At 37.8% G+C, this 25,291-nt stretch overlaps 1 protein-coding gene across 8 annotated transcripts in view; it reads right to left on the bottom strand.

The window, feature by feature from the left end:
- The window catches only part of ABLIM3 (actin binding LIM protein family member 3), a 3,936,655-nt gene that overhangs the window by 692,583 nt on the left and 3,218,781 nt on the right, over positions 1-25,291 (bottom strand). For all 8 annotated transcript variants that reach the window (XM_044069211.1, XM_044069207.1, XM_044069212.1 and 5 more), the window contains exon 8: positions 74-132. In XM_044069211.1, coding sequence (XP_043925146.1) covers positions 74-132 — 59 coding nt within the window. The remainder of the gene's footprint in view (positions 1-73; positions 133-25,291) is intronic.

Consider the following 25,291-nt stretch of genomic DNA (forward strand, 5'->3'; position numbering starts at 1 on the left):
ACATCATAATTTTCTATAGCAGTGTTCATGAAGTTCTGAAGGCTGTTACAATGTTTCATTCTTTGGTACTCACCTTTAACTTCTTCTCTGCACGAGCAGCCTGTTTACACATAGGATGCCACACTTCTGAACCTAAAAAAAAGAGGAAACAATGAAAAATGTGCACATAAATAAGAAAATAAACATTGTTCAGACCGCTTTAAAACCATCAATGAAAGAAAGCTCACGTGCAGCACGTTTATCATTAGTACTTCGCATTTAGGCAAATTGTCACCATGAAGAATAAGGATCCAGCTAGTGAGCTACTAGTGAGCTACTAGTGTTCTTCTGGTGAATCAGGCATGATACATGAATGAATGAATGTGTGAAGCCAAATGGAGAACAGTTTGCCCATTTAAAGAGATAGCTCTTCTAATTGGAAGAGAGAGTGTCAGATTCCCATAAACACCACAAGGGAACCCCAAAAAAGCTTCTCTAAATATAACAATATAATAATTTAGGTACAGAGGTGTGGGCACAATATAAAAAGATGAAGAAAACATATATAATCACAGATGATATATCACCTCCACAACCATAACAACTTTCCACATTAAAAATATTAAATACTACCTTTCAAAACGCTGAACAACTGGGCAAAATGTAGGACACTTGGTAACAACTTCAACCAAGGAAGTTCAAAGCATAGTTAAAATCTATTACTTCAGACTTATAAAAAGTCGTCTTGATGAACTAATACAATTCGACAATCTTTATAATGTAGATTTGCTAAAAAATATCTTAAAACAGCAAATATGTGACAAACTCAGTGAAGCATGGAATTTTTAAGACTTAAAATGTATAACGGTTTCTCATGATAAGGTACAGTTAGAGAGTATGTTCCCAGCCACATTCACAAAAAAATTGGACACATCTAGTAAAGTCATGTGGAAAATATACCCATATGACAGTGCAATAAAATTTGCTTACTAATAGGGCAAGAAGGAAAACACAATCTGGGTGAAAGCAAGTCAGAGAGAAGACATGCTAAGAACAAATTACAATAAATTCAGGGAGGCAAATGGCATGTTAAAAAATGGCAGCACTGTAGGGTACACATTTATGTTCAAACATGGAGAAAACTAGACTGCATAGACCTGACATATTACCTTGGCAGCTTCTGAAGTTATGGGCAGAGCTGTGAAAAACTCTCTAGACTCATGCTACAGATTATCTTGTCTGACAGTGAAGTACGTGCAATATAGCTTGGCTACATTCTACTGCAATATATCAACAGTAAGAAACAGGTAAGCCATGGCACATTATCTCATAGTTTTCAACATAAGATGTGGATGTCTCTTAATGTACAAATCATGCTTTCTTGATACTACTTAAAGGGTGATACTACCAGTTGAACAACTCAACCAGTTTAACAAATAATGAAATCCATTGTTTCATGGAAGCAAATTGTTAACAAGAACCTTTGAATGATTACTTAGAGTTAAGGAATGAATGAAAAAAAATGATGCTAGAGCTATTGAAGTAAACTGATAGCAAGACCTTCTGAAGGCTTACTCATAACTAACAAATGAATGCAATGAAAAAAAATATGCTAGACCTGCTGAAGTAACCTTGCAGAAAATGAATAACAGGCAGGTAAATGATCAGGAAAACTGTGTATAACCTAATCATGAAAGAAGTGACCTCACTAATCAAAATGAATGCAACCCCCATTCCAGTAAAATGCTACGTGCAAACTTCTTAGCCCATGGACTAACACAGCAAAAACAACTGAAGTACACCAGTAGCATGGCTTCAAGCAACACTATTCCAGGTATTCGCTCTCGTTACTGGCACCACAGCTTTAAGACAGTAACAATGATAAAGGGCAGAGAACTGATTGGTTTTATGTTGATGCAAAAAATATGATAGGTTGACCATTCCATTCTTATAGAATTAAGGAAAATGGAGGCAGCAACCATCTTTCTCTCTCTCTCTCTCTCTCTCTCTCTCTTTGGCATCCCATTCCAAGGTAAGAAGTTATCTTTCTTCTCCAGCAATGGCCAGTGCAGGAGTACCATAGAAGTATATCCCAAGAACACTCCTTATTTCATCATACATAATTACTCAAGCATTAAATTACCATGATATGGCAATTCCTATGTATATAGCAGACAATCATTGTTATTTAGAACTCCCATTATAATTAGTTCAGAAAAAAATTTGGGGGGGGGAAGGAAACTATTTACACCATCAGTTCTTTGCCAGAGTTGACTTAGCCACAGGAACTCCCACCTCTATCTCCATTGAGAAGTCAGCCACCCCTGCTGGAGAGACAGGTATATATATCCCAGAGACTACCCCTTCTCTGGAACAGACTCCCACTTCATGTGAAGCTGAGTTCTTCCCTAACTGAATTCAGACATAACTTGGACAAATAGATGAGGAACAGGAAATTCATCCCTGGTTTGGCACCTATGTCTCTAATGGATACAAGCAGCCTGTAAATGTTTCATCTCCCAAGCCCCTGCTTACACTTAACAAGGGTACCAGAACTTATCAGAAATTTGGGATGGATGATTGTGTTTAAAATGCTCCCAGTGGTCATTAATCTAGTACACATCTATGAACTTATGAACCTTTGACATGGCTAACCACACAGGTTCTGATGTTATCTACATGTCACCGAGTGCCTTGGCACATGCGCAAATGATGGTTATTGTGAGACACTTCACCCCCATCCACTGTGGTGTATGTAGAGATTTCTGATGCACAGTTGACATGAACATGGATAGTCCAGCATAGCGTTTAAGTAACACTGCATGCATCATGTTATAGAATCATAGAATGTACAAGGCTACTGGTCATATGGCCATTTATACCTTACACATTTTTTCAAGGACCGATAGCCAGTCATACTGGGAGTGAGTTTATGAATACACATCCGACTGTCACATTTGTTCTTTGTGAAACTACTCTGTGTTCTCATCATGGGCCAGTAGGACTAACTATATTAACTCTAAGACTGCAATAACTCAGAAAAAGAGTAAAATGCACTTTAAAGTCTATAAATCTGTTTGACTCTTTCTTGGTGTAACAACAGTCCCTGAGACAGCAAGCATAACATCACAATCATGAAATGAAATTGGAGTAAACATACTTTCAGGGAAACACTTGCCAAACAAACAAATGTGTTAACATCAACATCATTCAAAGTGTAACTAGACTATATATGATAAACCTCCAGAGACATATACAAATAAAAATGCAATTTACATATATTAAGCAGGCTCACAAAACAAGCATCCACATTCATGAAACATTACATTATCAAAATATTTGTTTTATTTTAATCAGTAGGTCTGGTCCAGGGACTTTAGATGATGTGGCCTTACAGGCAGATTCTGAGCAAGAACAAAGGATAGGGGAATGGAATGCAAAACTGAGGGAACATGGAATGAAACTGAGTACAGATAAGAAAGTTGTAATGGCAGCAAATGGGGGAAATCAGAAGAAGTGACATAGAAGGGAAACAGTGGAACAGGTTATCAGCTTCAAGAATCTGGGAGGGGTTGTTGAGGAGCAGGGAAGTCTGCATGAGGAGGTCAAATCAGAGGGGCTGTAGCCAAATGGCAGAGAGTGTTGGGTGTGGTATATGACAAAATAATGCCAAAGAAGCTGAAAGTAAGGTGAACATTACAGTAGTGTTACCAGTATTACTGTATGATACAGAAACCTGGGCAGTAAAGGCAGAGTAGATGAGAAAGCTAGAGGTGATAGAATGAAGAACCTGAGATAAGTGGTAGGATGCACACAGTGGGACAGACAAAGAAATAAGGACATAACAGCAGAAGCCAGAGTAGCTCCATTTGCAGAGAAGGTGAAAGAGAACAGATTACTGTGGTTTTGGCACATGTGCAGAAAAGCAAGAAGACTTGGTTATGGAGATTTGGGACAGACAGGAAGAAGGCAAGAGGAAAAGAGAGCATTCAGCAAAGAGATGGATGGATTGTGTGAGAGAAGACCTGCAACAATCAGGCATGACTGTCAAAGAAGGTAGCAGAGTGGCATTGAATTGAGAGAGAGATGGTAACAGTGACATGACACCCTGACCCCATGTAGAAAATAGGAAAAAAGGGGTTGAAGATGATGATGAGATTTAACCGTATGTAAGTCATTATAAATCACAACGAGATTTAACCGTATGTAAGTCATTATAAATCACAACAAGATTTAACTGTATGTAAGTCATTATAAATCACAATGAGATTTAACCTTATGTAAGTCATTATAAGTCACAACGAGATTTAACCTTATGTAAGACATTATAAGTCACAACGAGATTTAACCTTATGTAAGTCATTATAAGTCATGAGATTTAACCGTATGTAAGTCATTATAAATCACAACGAGATTTAACCTTATGTAAGTCATTATAAATCACAACGAGATTTAACCTTATGTAAGTCATTATAAATCACAACGAGATTTAACCTTATGTAAGACATTATAAGTCACAATGAGATTTAACCTTATGTAAGTCATTATAAGTCATGAGATTTAACCGTATGTAAGTCATTATAAATCACAACGAGATTTAACCTTATGTAAGTCATTATAAATCACAACGAGATTTAACCTTATGCAAGTCATTATAAGTCACAACGAGATTTAACCTTATGTAAGTCATTATAAGTCACAACGATATTTAACTTTATGTAAGTCATTATAAGTCACGAGATTTAACCGTATGTAAGTCATTATAAATCACAACGAGATTTAACCTTATGTAATTCATTATAAGTCGCAATGAGATTTAACCTTATGTAAGTCATTATAAGTCACAACGAGATTTAACCTTATGTAAGTCATTATAAGTCACAACGAGATTTAACCTTATGTAAGTCATTATAAGTCACAACGAGATTTAACCTTATGTAAGTCATTATAAATCACAACGAGATTTAACCTTATGTAAGTCATTATAAGTCACAATGAGATTTAACCTTATGTAAGTCATTATAAGTCACTACGAGATTTAACCTTATGTAAGTCATTATAAATCACAAGGCCTGTGTTAACTGATGCAAAGGGTATCTTCAAATTGCAAGAAAAGTGTCTGGGTGTACTGCAAACAAGATCTCAATTTTTTTCATAGCCTGCCATGTTTTCAGATAGGAAAAGTTTTGCAAAATGTAAATGGTTAGTAGTTCAAACAAAGACTTTTTCCAAAGTGTAACACAACCTACTACATTACCAGGATGAATAACTAGCAGAGTGGTAAACACAGAGTGTACAAACATCTGTTTAAAATCAGTGTAACATATTAGCCAAAATGGTCCAGGCAGCATGCCTGAATCTGAAAGTGAAAAGACTGACAATAGCAAAGTGCAAGGTATTCAGTCTTCTACAACGTATAATCTTCCAGCAAGTAAATCCAAGAACAAACAGGTGATGCCAGAGGTGGAATTAGTGGGTCAAGAATGTTGCTTTTTCTATGAATGAATGTGAGAATTTGGTTTCTTATATATCATTAGAAAAATAATTATTTTTAAAAGTGAAACTTAACTCTGTCACTAGCTACAACAGCATTACTAGCTACAAACTACCTGCACGCTTATAATACTTCTTTCTCAATATTTAACATTAAAAAACTTACTTAGTAGAAATATTTGCCAGAAACAGAAAGCAAGGGTACAGCACATGAATGAACCACCATACGTAATTTCGTCCGATATATGACAAGTTATTACTTGAAGGTGAATTTGGTTTATTCTAATATAGAGTCACCTTAAAATGAATGAGTTTTCTTTATTAGCATTGGTTCTATAAGGTGAAATATTAGATTTTAAAATATTTCCAAAACAGCTTATCCTGCTGGTCCGCAGTGACACCTGTCATCATTTAGGAGGCTGAGCATTCTGTTAGCTGCACTTCTGCAACACATTTTAGATGCAGGAGGAATATGCATTTTGTAACCTTTATTTAACAGTCATTCGACTCTTACAGAATGTAGTTAGGAGGTACTATTCTCAAAATGGTAGTTACATTATTCTGACTTTTCACATGAGTACGTTTTTGGGATAGGCCATTTATAAGCATGTCTTATGTAAGTTGCTTGTCGACATCTCTGAATAGAGGGAGATTTCATAATAATCTTTAAAATCACCATCATCCACCTTTTTCTCATATCTACATAGGGGTCAGGGTTTCATGTCTACTGTCACCACATCTCAAGACTTAGATCCATCTTCCTACCTGCCAAAACTTTGCTACCTAATGCTCAGATTCACCCTTTAAGGGAAGTACCTAACCATGCAGAGCTTGGGCTGGGGATGTTGAGCTCACTGTAAGAGTGGTCTGCCTGTGGACTGCAGTAAATTTTTAAACTATTGTAGAGTCTTTCACTCCCATTCAAACACATTCAGCCAAATATGGCAAGACTTTTAGAAGGACATGCACAATTACAAAATGCTACAATATAAGATTTGCAGGCAGTTTTCAAGGCTTCTACTTCTCCAGGTAAAAAATATGGGGAAAATTGGCTATAGGCAACACTATTCCAAAACATACGGATGAAGGTTTTTCAGCTGTGAGAGAGAACTTACTAAACACAATAATTGAGGCATGCCCTACAATACCTAATTGGGCATGATTCAAAGCCATTGTGCATAAGAAAAACAAATCTTCTTTGCAAATTATTAGGTGTCAAACCCTGTTCCTTTACTCCCTACAGAACTTGAAGGCAAACCCCTGTTTGTGTGTTTGTTGTTCAACATGTGCTTCCTTCAAGATCAGATCTAAAAGATGTCCCACTACTGAACTTTGAGTTGCTTCCATTTGTCAATAGATCTTGTGTTTGAACAGAAGATGGTTTGTTAGTGGCAGCATTTTTAGTCTGAACAGCAAACCAAGTATTATATAATTGAATGGAAATTTCTGCACTGATAGCTGAACTTGTAGCCATTACTGAAGCATGCAAATTAGTAAAGGCCAAAGCAGTTATGATTTTTACAGACTCACTTTAGAAAACTTTGGAGAGACAAAAAGTATATTACATCAGCTGGAACTCATTAAAAATTATGCCTTTGTTAATGAACTTTTAAATGCACTTCTTTACCTGAGTAAATAGCTATGATTAAGTGTGTCACTCATAGCACTGATGATTCTTACATTCCAAAAAGTAATACATCTGCTGCCAAGGGGACCACACAAGCTGCATTATCTTATCCTGTTCAGGTTTCATTTTTGCAGCACCTGCAAATGACTAATACACCTGCTTCTTTACAGGAAGAGTTTTCATTTCAGAATCAAGTTGATGACACTGAAAAGGTAGCATGGGTATGTGATGGCTGTAGCCACTCCCCAGGCTCATTATGCTGCCATCTGGATGGGGGGGGGGGCTAGTAGCCCCACATTCTTTTCTAGTCCAATTGGTATGGGCTTATCACTTGTCCTCTCATTTAGGGAAAAAATGCCTTAATAAGACAAATTTTGACTGACTGGTATGCCTCTTACATCTTCAACGTTATTCGGCAGTTTGTAAATACTTGAACAGTGTGGGTTCAGTGTAATATGTCATAAAAGTGTTCCTGTCTCTCTGCAGTCATTTAAAAAGCCATGGGAACCATTTTGTTGTATGCAGTAGGATTTTACTAAACTCTTGCACCATCAAAAATTCAGGTATGTTTTAGTAATTGTGGAAGTTTTTTCTGTATGGGTTGAAGCTTATCCCTGTCTTAGGAATGATGTGACTATAGTCGCAAAGAAACTGTTGCAAGAGATTTTACCCAGGTTTGGTGTACTTTGTTGTATTCAGTCAGCTAGGGGACTCACTTTACAACTCAGATAACACAGCAAGTATGTACAATGCTGAAAATTAATATACAACATCATTGTCCACACAGACCCCAATCTTCAGGAATTGTTGAAAGAATGAATCATACTTTAAAAACAAGAAATGCAAAACTGTGTGAACAGACTGGCCTTAAATGACCAACGATTTTGCCTCTAGTATTAAAATAGTGCAATTAGCACTCCTAGAAATTATTTCCCTATTAAATTCTTATGGGACAATCCATGAGAACAAGGGAGCAAAGGCCCAAAAGTAGGGGCAGATGTTAAATATTGCTCTTGCAAATGTAGAAAGTTATTAGAATAACATGATTTTTTAGCATGCATTTTCTGAAGGATATGAGCCTGAAACTCAAACATATGTCATTATTTAGTGACTTCATTTTTCAGTGATTTGCCAGAAAATCACTAATTTTATGAGGATTAGATCACAAATAGGAGACCAAAATCTGGAGATTCTGCAAAAATCTTGACAGCTGAGAGGTATGGAAAAGTACCCAGCATGGAGTTTGTACGGAAATTGACAGTATATAAATGTGACTCACCCTTTATTGCAATACAGTGAGAATCCTCTGCTGTCCAGTATTCATATGGGCTCATCATCAGAACACCTATGGTGGTATTCATAATTTTTATTGCATTTTCTTCTCTTATCAGAATCCATCAAAACTGTAAGTACTGAACAGTTCTTTACCAAAAATAATGTTTTATTAGAAATGAGCAAGGATCACTAGACTGGCATCCTAAGTTTCATACTTTCTCTTCCACACTGCATATTTAAGCTAAGACTATGTTTGTCAGTAACTGTTGGGTGTCTGTGCATTTACCAGTGGTAGACGCAGTATTCCTTTGTTTCTGGTACCAGCAATAGAGACACAATTAGGAGTAGTATTGGTGGACAAACATTTTATTTATTTATTATTATTTATTTAACATTTGTTTACCAGGAAAGTCCGACTTGGAACAGAGTCAATTTTCAGCAGAGGCCCAGGGAGAAATGTTCCGGACACATGTCTTTGTAACATGGAAAGAAACTAGAGCACCTGGAGAAAACCCACATGAACGCAGGGAAGACATGCAGAGTCCACACAGAAGACACTCTAGCCGAGAATTGAACCAGAGAGCCTCTTACTGTGAGGTGACAATGCCACTGCTGCACCACTGCGCCATCTGCAACATAAAAGTAATAGAAATAATTATTGGCATAATGCTATCCCTTTCTCTAGACAAACAACATACTTGTTATGTAGACAGAATGAGAGAAGAGAGAGAGACAAAGGACATTAAAAATCTCGATCAGAAAACTAGATGCTTTCTGGATTTATCATAATTTAGAACAGACTGCATTCAAAGGAATGTCACATATGGACTTGGGTGATGATGTTGTTTCTAGAGCTGGTATTTTACCACTTATGGGGCATCAAAGTCAATTTGTAAACTGAGGAAAATTGTAGAAGTATTAAGCAATGCACCTTCTGAACCAGTAAACCAGATTACTATTGAAATGATTGCTTTTCATAGTACAGTACTGCAGAATCAAATGGCACTTAAGTTTACCCTCTCTTTTAAGGGGGTATGTGTACACTCATCATTGTGCGCTATCAGTCCAGATAAATTTTAGTCATTATTTAGCAGGTCACAGAGTTATCAGATGTTAAAGAAGCTAATGCCTCTCAATGGGCATAGTTCATAGATTAGTACTAGGCTAACTGCCCTTGTGGACCACTTTGAGCTTAGCCAGTTACCCCATGTGAGAATCAAACTCTGCACCTTTTGTTTGTAAGGTAAACACCTTAATCATTATGCCAACCTCCCACCCTGTTAAATGCATGGATACCAAGCTTGTTTTCAGGATGGGGAGGAGGTCTTTTGATATTTTATTAAGCTTATTTCTATTATAGTAATTCGTTTATGCATAATTTAATTTGTATGTTTGTATGTAGAGTAATAATCATAAAGCTTCTTGCATCTAGAAGAAGTATTAAACTGCAGAATACACACACACACACACACACACACACACACACACACACACACACACACACACACACACACACACACACACACACACACACACACACACCAAATATGAAAGTGAAAAACTGCCTCTGACCAATGTCAAAGAGAAAGAAGAAATTGAAGAAAGTGTACTAGAATGTTTTGGACAAATATATGATAATATATTTAAGAAAGAAAATAAGAATGAAAGGTATTCAAATCATTTATTTATTGCATCCAGAAATAGATGTGTTCATTGCCCATAAAGCTATTTTTGCAAGAGGTTGTATAAGCATTGTGCATGTAAGGGAGAAAAGGAAATCACGTGAGGAATGTTTGACTGCATGTGAAAAAGTGTCTGCCCGTTTGGAAACTTATTATTATCTGGTCAACAAAAATCATTTGACCTGAGTGATGCTTCACAGCATCAAATGGGGGATTGAAAACGGATAAGTGTGGTAAGAGAGAAATGTTTAAGCATTTTGTCTAATATTTTTTCTTTGACATAAGAATCTATCTTATTTCAAAATGGATCCTGACAGCATTGGCCTGTCTTGCATTTTTTCCACATTGGCATTTCTTAGTGTCAACAAGGACAGTCAGAATTTATGCCTAATAAGGGATAGCCTAGATAAGTGGCCTGCAGTTTCTTAGTATGCAAAACAATATGGAAGTGTTTAGTTCTAATTGGTCAGTGGCAATAGCCTGATAGACAACATTTGTTCAGAAGCTTTTACAATATAAAATGTCTAGTTTCTTTGTTCAGGGAGACAAGACTTTGATTGCTTAGTCTCTGACATATGTGTGTTCCATTACAATAAAGGAGATTTTTCTACCTGCTGAAATGTATTGCATGAATTTTATTTTGTACCTTAACACATTCAAGATGTCAGGGGAGCATGCTGAATTCTATTTTTCTTGAGGTGAAACATCTGTAGTGTTATTTCTTCTTTCATTTACAATATCTGGGGCAACACTATGTTGCAGAGCAGTGTTTCTGCATTACATTGCTTAGCTCTCTTTTTTGGCTCCCTGCTGAGTGCCTTCTGTGTCTGCATATCCTTTCAGAGTCCACACAGGTTTTTCCCAGGTACTTCAGTTTCCTCCCACATCCGTGCTGTACATCAGCTGGCATTCCTCCAAACTGACTGCAGCTATGTTAGCCGTGAGGTTGCATGACAGTGTGTGTGTCCTGTGATGCGTTAGTGCCCCATTCGGGATTAGTACATTTGCCTTGCTCCACTGAATGCTGAATAGGCTCCAACTCTCCCTTGACCATGTAGTGGGTTAAGTGAACAGCTTGATAATGAATGTATGACTCAAGGAATGAATGAATATTCATTGCCTTTCTTCTGTCGATTGAGTTTAAAAGGTATTTTAAATATATTATGACAATTCTTTGTTGGTTAACAACTACATTTTAAAACAGGATGACTTTGGCTATATCTTGTGCCAACTATCTCTGTGTACAAATACACTGGGAGCAACATCAGATGTAATGATGGGTTCAGATCTAGAGTACTAATAGTGAGGGTTGGCAAAATGGTTAAGGTGTTTACCTCACAGACAAGAAGTACACAGTCTGATTGTTACCAAGGGAAATTGGCTAGGCTCAAAATGACTCACAAAGACAGCTGGCCTGTACTTTACCTGTTAGCCTAATATATTCTATTCATTAACATAGTCTCTGCACCTGTCCTTTCTGGCAATTGCAAGGAAAAAAGACATATGTGAGGTTTCCACAAGTGACACTGGAAGAAGATTCTTGTTATGTTTTAAATGTTAATTCTTAATTGTGCATTTATCAGATGAGGGGTTATGGTTTGCAGCTTATATGACATAATTTATTTTTTATTATTATTTAAAAGCAGTTTAGCATTCGAAACTTTACACATATGCTTTCATCCTATACACAATCACACAATCAGAAAGGGACATCATCACAACTGGATGTGCTCATTCCTATGAACTATTTATACTCTGTGTAACAATTGCAGTCAATTAATCAAATAAAAAAAATTTAAAAGTAATTGCAGAATCATTTAACAAAGTAATAAAATACAGTGAACTGAATACCTTAACTTATTAAACAATGAACCGAATACCTTAATTTATTAAACAAGCTATCACAGATCACTAGAATGTTCTACTTAGCAAGCTACATTAAGTAGCAAATAATAAGTTAATCATGCAATTGATGTCCAAATAACTGACCAGCTATATTTTGTAAAAAAAAAAAAAATCTATATACATATAATTAAATAATTAAGTAAATAAATCCATAAACACAATGAAAAAATAAATGAATATGTAATCACCCAATGAGTGAGCTTGCAATGTGCAAAATACTATTATAATTTAGCAACTCTTAATTTTAAAACTGGTGTTATAGTAACATTATTGTTAATACCAGTGATGAAGTTGTGTTAAGAAGCAAATGCCACTGCAGCTCTTTGTATTTTATGGTGGTCTCCTATGCACCACCTCTCATGTCCCCTCATATTTATAGTCAATATTAATGTTGCGGTCACTAAGTGTTGGGAGATAAATACAAATCACTTTTAGGAGTGGGATTACCCCCAAAAGTAACAAGGACTGAAAATGGTGATGTCCCACACATAGAAGTTAAAAATGGACAATCAGGCAGTTTTGAGTGAGCAATGATTTTGAGATATGGAATTGGGTCCAACAATGTCAGAAATATTATTACTAGGAATTGGAATATATTTAGGGCTAATGACGATGCTCATAAGATATCGGGGGACAAACCACAATTTTTGCATAAAATCTGTCGAAATATAAAAAGAACACTTGGGTTGAATAAACAACCTAAGAATACAAGGATGAGAGGTACAGACAAATGTATACGTTGCTCCCAAAGTAAATACATTTTAGATGCCACCGTTATAATGATTAGAAATTAATATAAATTTAATTTACAATATGGTAATTGTAATTTATTTGGTTTAGGTTATATTGCATTATGCACTGACTGTGATGCTTTTTATGCTGGAAAGTCAAAATGGCCTTAAAGAAGACAGTGTATGAGAATTGTTATGATATAAAGAATGCTAATATACAAAACACTCTTTATAAGCACTCTAGTTTATAATAATTAAAGAAAATTCAGTATTTTGGAAATTGTGAAAAGAGACATAAAAGGTAGTGCATGGGAGATCACTGTAGAGTTTAAGGAGCTGTATTAGCAGCTGCGTCTTAAAACAACATCATCACCTGGCATTAATGAGAATGTTACCGTTACACCAATTTTAAAATTAAGGGCTGCTAAATTATAATAGTATTTTGCACACTGCAAACTCACCAGTTGGGTGATTATATATTACTTTTTTCATCGGGTTTATGGATTTATTCATTTAATTATTTAATTATATTTAGATGGATGATATTTTTTACATAATAATGCATAGATTTTTTAATATAAGATGAAACAAGGTTAGCAGTTTGGGCATCGGTTGCATGATTAACATGTAAATTTCTACTTAATATGGTTTGTTAAGTAAAATATTCTAGTGATTTGTGTTAGTTTGTTTAATAAAGGTATTCAGTTCACTTAATTTTAGTACTTTATTAAATGTTTCTGCAATTATTTTTAAATGTTTTTAAATTTGATTGATTAATTGACTACAATTTGTGTCATAGAGTTTAAATTAGCCATAGGAACAAGCACATCTGGTCCTTTCTGAATGCATATGGGATGAAAGTGTATGTGCACATTTTGAATGTTAAACTGTTTTTAAATAATAAAAGTGTTTTTATCTGACACCACTTTGTTGATTAATTGCTCCAGTTTCATCCTTATTTATGTTGTGGAAACATTTTTCAGTGTTCTTGTATTTCTTGTTTCTCAATCCTGGTTTTACATTTTTTTTTAAATTACTTTCTTTATCCTTGCTCCTTGGAATCTTGTCAGCCACTCAGACTACTATGAAGGTAATTTTAAAATGATTGGCATTACTAGTCCAGTGAATTATGTTAGACATTTTTATAGATGTGGCATAATAATCTCTGTCTTGTATTTTTAGGGAAGATTTACACTAAATATGGAGAGATGATGCTTCTATCTATTACCAAATGCACTACATTTTAAGGTGGAAAAATGGGACTGCTAGCCTAGATAATCCCAAGCATTGTGACCTACTTAAAAATATTATTGTTTCTTCTTTGAGGCATTGTAAGATTTTTTTAATTCTTTCTTTTACATAATACACAGACTTAGATATACTTATGTACATGTTGAGTTCTCCCCAAGAAAGTGCCAACCCTGTTTTATATCTTTGTCCCTTTAATAGCTTTAGAATATTTTACTCAGCATCTTTGTTCATATAGAAACTTCTAAATGCCTCTCAAACCCTTCATTGCCTTTTGTAATCTGCCAGTTTTGGCTCCAGTTATCTCCCTATATTCACAAGTATTATTTTCCCTGATTAACCTGTACTGCCATTTTATGTTCTTTTTCTAACCTTTTGCAATAAGGCTTTTATCCACCCACCCAGAATTAAAACTGTAATATTTATCTTTTCATTTTATCTTTCTAATCAGCTATAATCTCCTATCAAAACTACCCTCTAATCCCTAGGCACAACTTCCCATAGATTTTCTCATTTATACCTTTCATTCAATAGTGAGCTGTATAGAAGATCTCCAAAATGTATATACCATACTTGCCCCTTTATTCTTATATCTCTAACATCACTCATCTGTAGCTCCCTATAAATTATATACACATAGGGCATTCTGTACCATCTATGTATAAAATGTATACATTGATCTGGCACTGCTGATATTGACATTTGGTTACCACCCTTTTCTTCTACAGTCAATCAGTGCCTAAGTCTGTCCAAAGAACCCTCATACTTAAAAAAAATAATTTATTTTACTGACCACATTCAACTGCCCCTCCATTCCTTCAACTTAGTAATATCACTAATGTCAACTTTCTCACTACATATTGCATCTGTCATCCTCTCTCTAAACACAAAAGTGTTTAATGGATAGTTGTAACTGCTCATGTCTACATGTCTACATAACTACATAACCCTTCCTCATACCTGATATGGGAATTCCTGCAGTCTAGAAATCTCAATGCTCAACCTTCTACAGTTTGAAGTGCAGAGAGTCTCTTATCCTTAGTATATATTTGCCTGGCCAGCGTTTCATCTAACTACTTTGCCCCTAACTTTGTCTTCTGAGTTTTCAAAATTTCCTATACTAGAAGAGTAATTCAAAATCCCTATGGCTCTACTTCTCCTCCAAAAGTCATTCTTTATTTTTGCCTTCCAAACTCCAATACTCCTTCTCCTCCTTTTCTAAGAAAAAAATTTCCTCTCTCTGTGATTTCATTCCCTTTCCAACTATGTTTTTGTCTAATACCATCCCCATTCAATATCACCTCTGACTCCACCCAAACCTACAGCACACATACCTACATATGCAGAGGTCCTCACCAGAAACATACCTAAACACCAGAGACCTCCCAAACACAAACACAAGCACGTTGCGCATAATACTTCCTCTGCAGAACACAATACACGTAATAGCTCATGCACCAGTGTCTCACCTGTCAAGCCCTTAAGACAAAACACAAAACCAAACATATTAGTTATAAGTGTTTCCATCGTGAGACACACAGATGTCCCTCCCACCAGGCTGGATAAGGAAAAGGTCATGGGCAGCCATCTGTCAGGTGCCAGGATATGCCATATAACACATGCACTCAAGTCTCTGAAGAACAGGTACTGTTATGACTCCATCATAGTCTATGTTCGTGTGAACAATTTGAGATGTACCTCTTTGGACTATATGAAGAGAGACATGATTGAGCTCTCTGAACATGTGTCTCAGGCAGGTATGTCCCTAGCCTTACATTGCATTTTACCCTTACCTAGGATGATGCCTCAATACAAACAGAAAATGATTGACTTCAATAATTGGCTTAGTTTCTGGTGCCATTGTAAGGGGATCTAGTATTTGTCAGCCTGGGATGACATGCTCAACAGACTTCAATGTTTTTGCCAGCGATGGTCTTCATCTTTCACCCCCTGGGATTTTAGCTACTGGCTAAGGCTCTTGCCACCCCCCATATTTCCTTTTTAGGCAGTGCCTCAAGGACAAAATTCCTGACATAAAAAACTCATTTAAAAACAACCTTAAGGTTATGCTGCTAAACTTTAGGAGTCTTAACATGAAACTGCACTCACTGGAAGCATTTCTCACCTTGGAAGAGGCAGATATTTGTGCATTCACAGAGACCTGGTTTAAGGCTGTGGAGAGCATCCCAGCTATACTAGGTTATACCTTCTTCCACATGTTCAGACCGCAAACTGAAGGCATGAAAACTAAAGGAGGCGGTGTATCAATATTCATTAAAGTTACATACACCTCTAGATTGGTTAAACAGTGTGATTCCCTGGAGATACTTCAGGTGGAATTAACTGCTTGTAGGACACCTATTCAAGTCATTGCCAGCTACAAGATGCTCTCCATGAATCAGGACACCCACTCTGCCTATTTGAATCTATTTGAGTCTATTAAGATAGATCCGAGCACCATGGTTTTGGGCAACTTTAACTACCCATCCATTGACTGGGCAAATTAATCATGCTCAAACTCACTTGCCCAAAAGTACCTCAACTACGTTAACTCCAATGCCCTGGACCAGTTGGTTGACACCCCCACAAGAGGTGCCGACATCCCGGATCTGGTGCTTATCAATATGGGGCCAATGTATCACCCCCACTGTAAGGTCTTCCCTGGTGAGATCTGACCACAAATCAGCCTCATTCAAAGTAAATATCAAGCCTGATCCCCCTCCAGCAGCAACTAAACTAAAAAACTTCTCCAAAGCAGATTAAAACCTCTTATGGAATGGTATAAATAGCTTCACTGCTCCACCCCCTCAGATGGAACTGACAACTAATACAAGTTCTATGCCAATGCTTTATACAAACACCTGTATAACTGCATTGACTTGGCCATCCTGATAGCACCAAAACAAGCTCCTCAAGGAAGCGCAAACCTGCCTGATGGACAACTGACATTAACAGGCTTTACAATGAGAGGAAGAAATTGCTGTCTAAGAGTAACAGGGAGCGAGCCCTGAACTGAAAACACTCCCTCTTCAGCTTAAACAAGCAAATAAGTCTTCTTGTGAAGTCCTCCAAAGCAAAGTACAAATCCAAATTAGCTTCCTCAACTAAGGACAACCATAAGGTGTTCTGTAGTTACATTCATAACCTAAAAGGAAAGGTCCAGATTTGTGTCGAACTGGTAGTAAATGATACCATGTATACTGAGACTGTGGTCATAGCTTACCTGTTGGCCAACAGGTTTTGTGAAAGCTTCATTCCCCATGACATCCCTACCACTTGTCCCCTTCCTTGCATCTCTAAAAAGCAGGTTGCAAATGCCCTCTCTAAGGCCAAAAACACACCATATATGAGACCTGATAACATCCCAGGCTGAGTTCTACATGGACTCCAACAAGAATTACCAACCCTTTTGGGTACTCTCTTCAATCATAGTCTAAGCACTGGAACAGGATTTGTGAGTGCCTTTTAGGTTAGCTAAGATCACCCCTTAATAGTCAGTAGGAGACAAAGTAAAGGGATAGGGCATTTAGCTTATCTGCATAGGACATGTTTACACCCTGCATTTTTTTGTAATGAATCTCTGAAGCTGCTCCTGCTGTTGCAAGTACCTGGTCAAGTACATGCCAAAAAATGCATTATACTCAGTTATTGGTCAGATTAGGGCCTAGTGCAGTGAGACTATATCTTCACTGGATCTACACGGGATGCCTTTGCTTATAAGCTGTACCATACAGAAGGACTTCCTCACCACTGTGAACTCATGGCGGTCAAAGTTCAGGCTACTATCTATCTGTGAATCTAGATCTCTCACCTCTGAGGCCACTCTTTGGGGTGTGCTATTGATGTTGCAATTTGCAGAGGTATCTAACTTCCCAAAGTGTATGATTGCCCCAAGCTTGCAGTCATCAGCAAACTTAGTCAGCCTCCTACATTAGCCTTGACTTCAGAGAAGTATATTTTGAACAGGAGAGGTCCCAACACTGAGCCCTGTGGCATATCACTAGTAACTGGCCTCTTGCTGGATCTGGATTCACTCACTCTTAACACTATGTGTCCTGTCCTATCCATGAGCCATTTGGCTATTCATCTGGTAAAGTAGGGATTTTTTGCCCAGTTCTGTGAGTTTACAATACCTGGGTGGGAAATTGAGACAAATACGTCAGCCAGGTCAAGGTAGGCAGTATGCACTGTTTTACCCTCATCCATAGCCCTAGTGACTTTCTCAAGGAAACCCACCAGATTGAAAAGTCATGACCCGTCCCTGACAAAACAGAACTGGTTTGGGTCCGGTGTTGGGAGGTTTCCTATTTCATTATTTGTCAGGTCTGTGATGATTCTTTACATGGCCTTACATACAAGACCAGTCAAATTTATAGGTCTGGAATTTTCTGGGTCTGTTAATGGTCCCCCTTTATGAAGAGGAATGACTGTTGCTGCCCTCCACTCCACAGGGACAAAACCAGTTTGGAGGCTGTGGTTAAACAGAGATCCTAGTGGGCTTGATGAGTCCTGTTTCATGCTGTTTAAGAAGCATCCTGGAATATTGTCAGGATCCATCAAAGCTATGCTTTTAGCTTTAGAGGGTGCAGTGGCGACCTGTTCTTTGATAACTGGTGGAGGAATGGTGGAGGGTATTTCTTGGAGGGTAACTGGAAGTGATGGGAAGGTGAAATTTAAGATGAATTTATTGGCCAGCAGATTTGCTATGTCTTCTGGCACAGTATAGGTAATTCCATCTACAACTAACTCCACACATTGTTGGGTGTTGTCTTTAAGACTGTGGACATAACTGAAAGATGTCTTACAGTTATTCTTAGCTTGGGAGGCTATTTCTACCTCATAATTTGCTATTGAAGATTTATGTAGTACCCTGACTTCCTTCTTTAGACTACAAGGGAGTTTTTACTCTGTTGTGCACATTCTGTTTTACTTCTAGATGGGATTTTCTTTCTTTTGTTTTACAACCTATTTATACCAGGAATCCACAAGGATGGCTTGTTTTTGTGGTTTGTCCTAGGCTTAATTCAACCTGATACTGTTGTTTCTATGCAGTTGTTTATACAGAGCTTTTGTGTATGTTTTGCTTAGGCTTCTGTGTTTTTTTTGGGGGGGGGATTGGGTGAGCTTGGAAACTAGCTATGCCATCATGTAATAGGAGGTAGTTTGCCTTGGAAAAGTTTTTAAATGTTTTGGCATTAGGTGGGGGGGGGGGTTCTACTTTTAAATTTATTTCAAGGGAGACCACTTGTGATATGATCTAACCAGTGTGAACATCACACTCGGGGGGGGGGGGTGCAAAGTTCTCCCATATTTGTGAGTACCAGGTCTAGGATATTTGTACCTATAGTGGGAGTGTGGACTAACTTCTTCAGATCATTTGCATTTACAAAGTCTAGAAATTTTTGAGCCTGCATGTTAGTGGTCATGTTTGCTTCCCAGTTAATGGAGGGATAGTTGAAATCATCCATGAGTTCGTTACTGGGTGCAATGGTAAATGATTCTAGTAAATTCAGGTATGATTTCTGGGTTTCCTGGTTCATGATGGGGGGCCTGTAGCTAGCAAGGGTATGATAATGGAAATTTCCTGTGGTTAGTTGGACATGGAGTAGCTCAAGCATTTCATTATTGTCTCTTGAGGTGTGCTTATCCTTTATGTAGATGGATATACCTCCACCTTTTACCCTTTTATGTGCAATGGGTGAATGGAACATGTAAAAGGCATTATAGCTATGCACAGTCAGGGTGCTTTCCATGGCTTTGAACCATGTTTCAGCAACTGTACAGATGCCAGCATTCTCCAGGGTGAGGAGTGCATCCAGGGAATGTAGTTTCTTTTTGAGAGTCCTAGCATTGAGTAGTAATACATTTAGCTTATCCTAAGTAGACTTTGCTATGTTGGAAGGTTTGTCTGTTTGGCAATGCCTAAAAAAGGCACTATTCGGGGTGGACAATGTTTTGGCCAATATCCAAAAGCCTAGTGATGACAGGTGAAGACTATCCCAAGCAAAGCAGCATGGCCTGCCAATCACGTTCTCCCAGGCTGACAAATAGTGGGCCTCTTTGGAATGACACCAGTAGCTAAGCCAATTATTAAAGTAAATTATTTTCTGTTTGTATTGTGGCATCATCCTTGGAGAGGGTAGAATGCTGCTCAATGCTAGGTTAATAGCTGCCTGTGATATATATTCTGAGGGCTCAATCATGTGTCTCTTCATATAGTTCACAGAGGTATGTCTCAGGTCATTTACACCCACACGGACTATGGTACTTGGGGTTTAGTGCCCTGAGTGCATGCATGATCTGGTGAATCCTGGCCCCTGAGAGACAGCTAAACTATAACCTTCTCGTTATCCAGCCTGGTGAGAGGGACGTCAGTGTGTCTCACAATGGTGTCTCCTATGACCAGAATATTGGGTTATGTGGTGTTTTGCTCTATGGGTTTGGTAGTTGAGACACAATGAGATCTGGTTTTATGGGTTGTGGTGGGAGTTGTCTTGTTTGGGTGCATACAGAGTTTCTGAGGACTGAGTCTGAGTGGCCTTTGAAGTTTGGTTAAGTTACATGTGAGCACCTCCTCATATGTAGTTCTATATGTCTGGTCCTTTTTAAATGCGGTGAGTGTTGTTTGTGTGTGCTGCTGGCAACCTATTTGTATTTTTTGTCTGTATGTGAAAGTGTTGCCTCTAGTGACATTGTGTAACTTTATTTCCCACATACAGTATCTGTCTGTTTCAGAATTAAGTGGTTGTCAGCATGCATAAGGCAATTGTTACATTGCTACAGCATTTCCATGTCCACCAAGCTAGATGTAGAATTAGCAGAAAAGTGCCCATCCATGGTTGCAGGTCATTAATATGTGCTTTACAAGGAAAAGAATGAGAGGTGTTTACAACCAGATGAGGCATGGGTGCTTACTTAGCATAATCTACAGCTGACCTATCTGGTGATGCTGCCCAGTATGCAAACCAGTTGCTTTTTGAGCAACAGTAGTTCTGAGTGCTGTAGTAATGTAATCTAGAGCTAAGTAAATGTGCCAGTGCTGCTCAGCATGCAAATAATTGCTCCTTCAGTAGCTCAGGACTGTGCAAAATTCCAGAGGTAGGTTTTATATGGAAAGTAAGTAACATTCTATGAAATCTAGGCATTTCCTTGTACAGGTACTTTTGGTTTATGGTCTGTTTTGTACCCGAGCTTCTTTATCACACACTTCGCTTTTCTGCAGTTGTAAATTCTATTAACTCTTAGGCAACTGGACTGCTCTCTAATAGGTTCACAGCCCTTACACAATTCAGACTGTTATTTACTTTCAACACAGCTGGAATTTTCATGTTGTAGTACTTCAATGTTGAAACAACTCTAAGTAGTTAATTGAAGAATTTGGAACATTTCCTGCTTCGTGCCATACAAGAGATAATTTTAAAGATGGTGAGCCTGTATTTCAAACCAGTGTTCTGCTCATGCAGGGTACACTGTGTGTTTATTGTGTGAATGGGGGCTGCATTATGGATACTGAAACTGGTCATCCAAACTCCTCTAGAGATAGGAAAAATTAGCACTTTGCCATTGGGGATATGGAGGCTCCACACAATATACAGGATTCTCAGCACTCAGAAGATCACCACAGTTATGGTGTCCTGCTAAAAAATAGAGGGTAATGGCCCAAATGCCATTGGATACTTAGTCTGGGAGATGTATGAGTGGAGGGAACTTCTAGGTTAAGGAGCTGACCAAAGGGAAAAATGGGAAGAGCTGCTCACGTTTGTTTCTTGGAATGCAGTTGGGGGGGGCATCCAACCAAAAGAAGCATTATTATAAGAAAGTTAATGAGAGAAAAAGAATGTGGATACACTGTTCCTTCAAGAAGACTAAAACTGTAAGGCTGGAGAAAACAAGAAGAGGAGAGTAGGCTCCACCTAGGCTAAAGGGAAAGGAAGCTAGATGAATTGAGCATGATTAAGAAGAATATGAAAGCAGACATTAAACGTGTTTGGGAGGATATGTATGGAAGGGTGGGGATTACATATAACTGCTGAAATTTAGAAAAGGTCTATGACCCAGATTTCAAAGAACCCCAATTCTTTACAGTTTACTAAGAGGCCTGGATGATCCACACTCCTCAGGTGGATAGTAAATGCATAGCAAAGTATTTTATTGTTACAACATATCCAGAGCTAGACAAGAAATTTGGTAGGAAGCCACATAATTTTAAGGCCAAGAATATTCTTTGTAGTAGTAATGCAGCAAAGGATGGGTGGATGCATGGAGGAGGTACTATACAGCCAAAAAGAGCTTACTTTTTTCAAGAGCCAAAGGAAATCAAGGAATGAAGTTGGATAACATTAGGATGAAGTGTGCTTAGATGATAAGTGATGTAGTTATAAGACAGGACAAATCAACCTATCAGTCCTTGCCCATACGGTGTTACAAGTTAGATTTGAGGGGGAAGTAGTTGGCAGATGGTGAATGTGGAAACTATGGATATAGGGTATTGATGATACAGAAAAATTGATATAAGATTGGTAAAGGGGTTATTGAAGGGAATTGTAAATAGGAGCAGATAAAGGTCCAGATTTGGCGAGATGCCCTGAAGGGTGCATGTAAGGCAAAGTTTATGAGTCAGGAAGCTTATAAGAGGAGGGAAAACATGCAATGGTAAATGGGTTTGAGAGTAAAGTAAATGAACTGGAGCTATGGTTAGAGAGAAGTGAGGATGAGAAAAGGGGCATCATTTCCATAGGAATGATGAAATAACGGCTCAAGTCATGTGACATAGACTGCAACAGTGGACAATAACTTCTTAAAGTCATGGGATTTTAGTAGATGCAAGGGGGTGAACAGAGAGGTTTTTTTTTGTTATCTTGGAAATTTAAAGAGAATTGGTGAGTGTTTACTAAAGGAGTTGAAGGGGGACAAAGGTTATTTGATTTTCAATAAGGAGGGCATCAAAAAGATTTTGGAAATCTTTCTCAGACATATTTATCAATGAAAAAAAGATGAAACATGCGGTAGACCAAGGAGGAAAAAGGTTGTGCAAGGTATTATTCTGAAGAAAAAAAAAAGACAGAGTGAGTCACTGGATATGGTAAGGATAGGTTGCAGGTGATGGTTGTGGGCACAGGAAAATAACTTTCTTGGGGGGCGTAAGCCAGGAAACCTTGTGGCTAGGCTTACGTTGGCCCTTGGGCCGATAGCCTAGTACTTACCTATGAACCTATGACCCTATAAACATTGGAAAACCCTCAGTGGGGGTGGCATTTGAGTGAAGTTTTACAAAAATGTAGAAATGGAAACAGTAAAAATACTAGGCAAGCAATTCAATGTTGTGTTTCAAGATGTGTGTTTGCTACCTTCATTTACGAGGTCAAGGGTTGTATTAGTACCAGAAAAAAAATGAGCAAGGCATTGTGGATCTGCAGAATTACCATGTTTCTTTAATTAATGCAGCAGATACAACAATCTTAGCTATGACCCTGGTAAGAAGGTAGGAAAAAAAGTTATGGGTAGTTAACAGATGTTGCCCAAAAGGGATCCAAAAAGAGGGATAGGATAGTAAAGTGAAGATGATGGGAATTTGAAGAGTTTAAGTAACAAATATGAAAGTGTTGGTAGAAATTTTTAAAATATCAAAAGAAAATATTTGATACTGTGGAGCAGTTGTTTGGAGGAAATAAAACTAGGCTAAACATTTGAGAATTGGATTAAAGCTCTCTATAACCACCTGAATTTTTTTCTAATTTTAATGGGGATATAAGCAAAGAAGTGGTAGTAAGAAGGAAACATGGCCTTGATGCCCCTTGCCACCCAATTTATTTTTCTTGTTGCTCAAGAGTTTTTCCCAAAATGCAAGGCAAATATCAGAAGATGTTCTTGGGTGGTGGAAATTATTCAAGGTCTTTAATGGAATGAAACTGACACTGCCTATAATGGTTAGTATTTTTGCATCCTTCAGATAGGAAACTGGGTTGGAATGCAATACAGGAAACTCCACTGGAGAGGAGCAAACAGGAAGTAAGAGATCAATTATCTAGGGATTATGGTCTATGACAACTGGGATTATATAGTCTGAGTTAATGCATTTCTTAGGTAGGTGGACTGTTAAGGTTGCCACTATAGTGGGAATAATAAATGTGATTCAGATTATGATTTTGCCAAGAGTATTATATTTGGTATTCATTTCCCCATTGAACAGAATAATAAATACATTCACAGATTTCAGAGCAGATCTGAAAATTATAGCTGGGATAGAAAGGGTAGCAGAACTGACAGCATGGTGGATGAAGCATGTCAAATTCTGGCTTACATTCCCTTGCAATAACAGCTGCTGATGATAGAATCATAGGAAGTTATCAGGCTAATGGCCCTAGGGCCCTTACAAGCCTAGTCAAGTTCTTGCCTTATTTCCACTATCAGCACCTATTACCCATATCCAAGAGGGACACAGGTGGACCCCCTGAGATGAATTTATGGTTACCCATCCAATCATCCAAACTGCATTTGAAAAGGGGCAATGAGGTGCACTGTTTCACATAAAGTGGGAGTCTGTCCCAAAGGTGTGACAACCTCTGGGAGACAAATCTGTCCCTCCAGCAGGTTCTATTAATCTCATATACCAGGTTACGATCTTTAGAACGAGTAGCCCGTGTACGCTTTGACTTGCAGATATGCAGCATTTCCAATAAAGCAGGATCAGAGATTGCCTTATATGCAAGGCAGAGATTGTCTCTGAGTAGTCTGTATGAAACAGAATAAAGTGACATTGATTTCAGATGATCCACGAAGGTCAGATGCTGAAGACCTTGAATTTTCCTTGTGAGGAACCTTTGTGATCTCTCCAATTGCTGCAGGTGTTTGGAAAGGTACATACCAAAAGGGGTATTGTACTCAATTATTGGCCTAATGAGGGAAGAGTACAGGGAGGTTATAACTTCTTTTTTTCTGGAGGTAATGGCCTTAATTATGAGATGAGCAATATAGAATGCCCTTCTTACCATTCTGGAGATATGGTGATCAAAGGTAAGGTTGCTATCAACCTGTGTACATACTGAGGGTGTTGCTATAGATGTGGTAGTTAGCAAGAACATTGCTCTTCACAAAAAGGATGATAATACATTTTTTTTGCATTAAGGCCATGAATTTGGCACCAATCATTTGTTTGTGTAAGACCCTCTTGTAAGATGTTGACATCATTTGGAGATTTTATGACCTCTCCCAGTTTACAATCATCAGCAAATTTTGTCAGCCACAGACCTGTAGTTTTTGCTTGTACTTCGGAGAAATAGATTCCAAACAGTAGACATCCCAGGACTGATCCTTGTGGAATGCCACTGGTTACAGGTCTGCTATTGAGGTGG

The sequence above is a fragment of the Protopterus annectens genome, chromosome 4.part0 (assembly GCF_019279795.1).
Source record: "Protopterus annectens isolate FY-2018-M chromosome 4.part0, PAN1.0, whole genome shotgun sequence".
Classification (NCBI taxonomy): Eukaryota; Metazoa; Chordata; order Ceratodontiformes; family Protopteridae; genus Protopterus; species Protopterus annectens.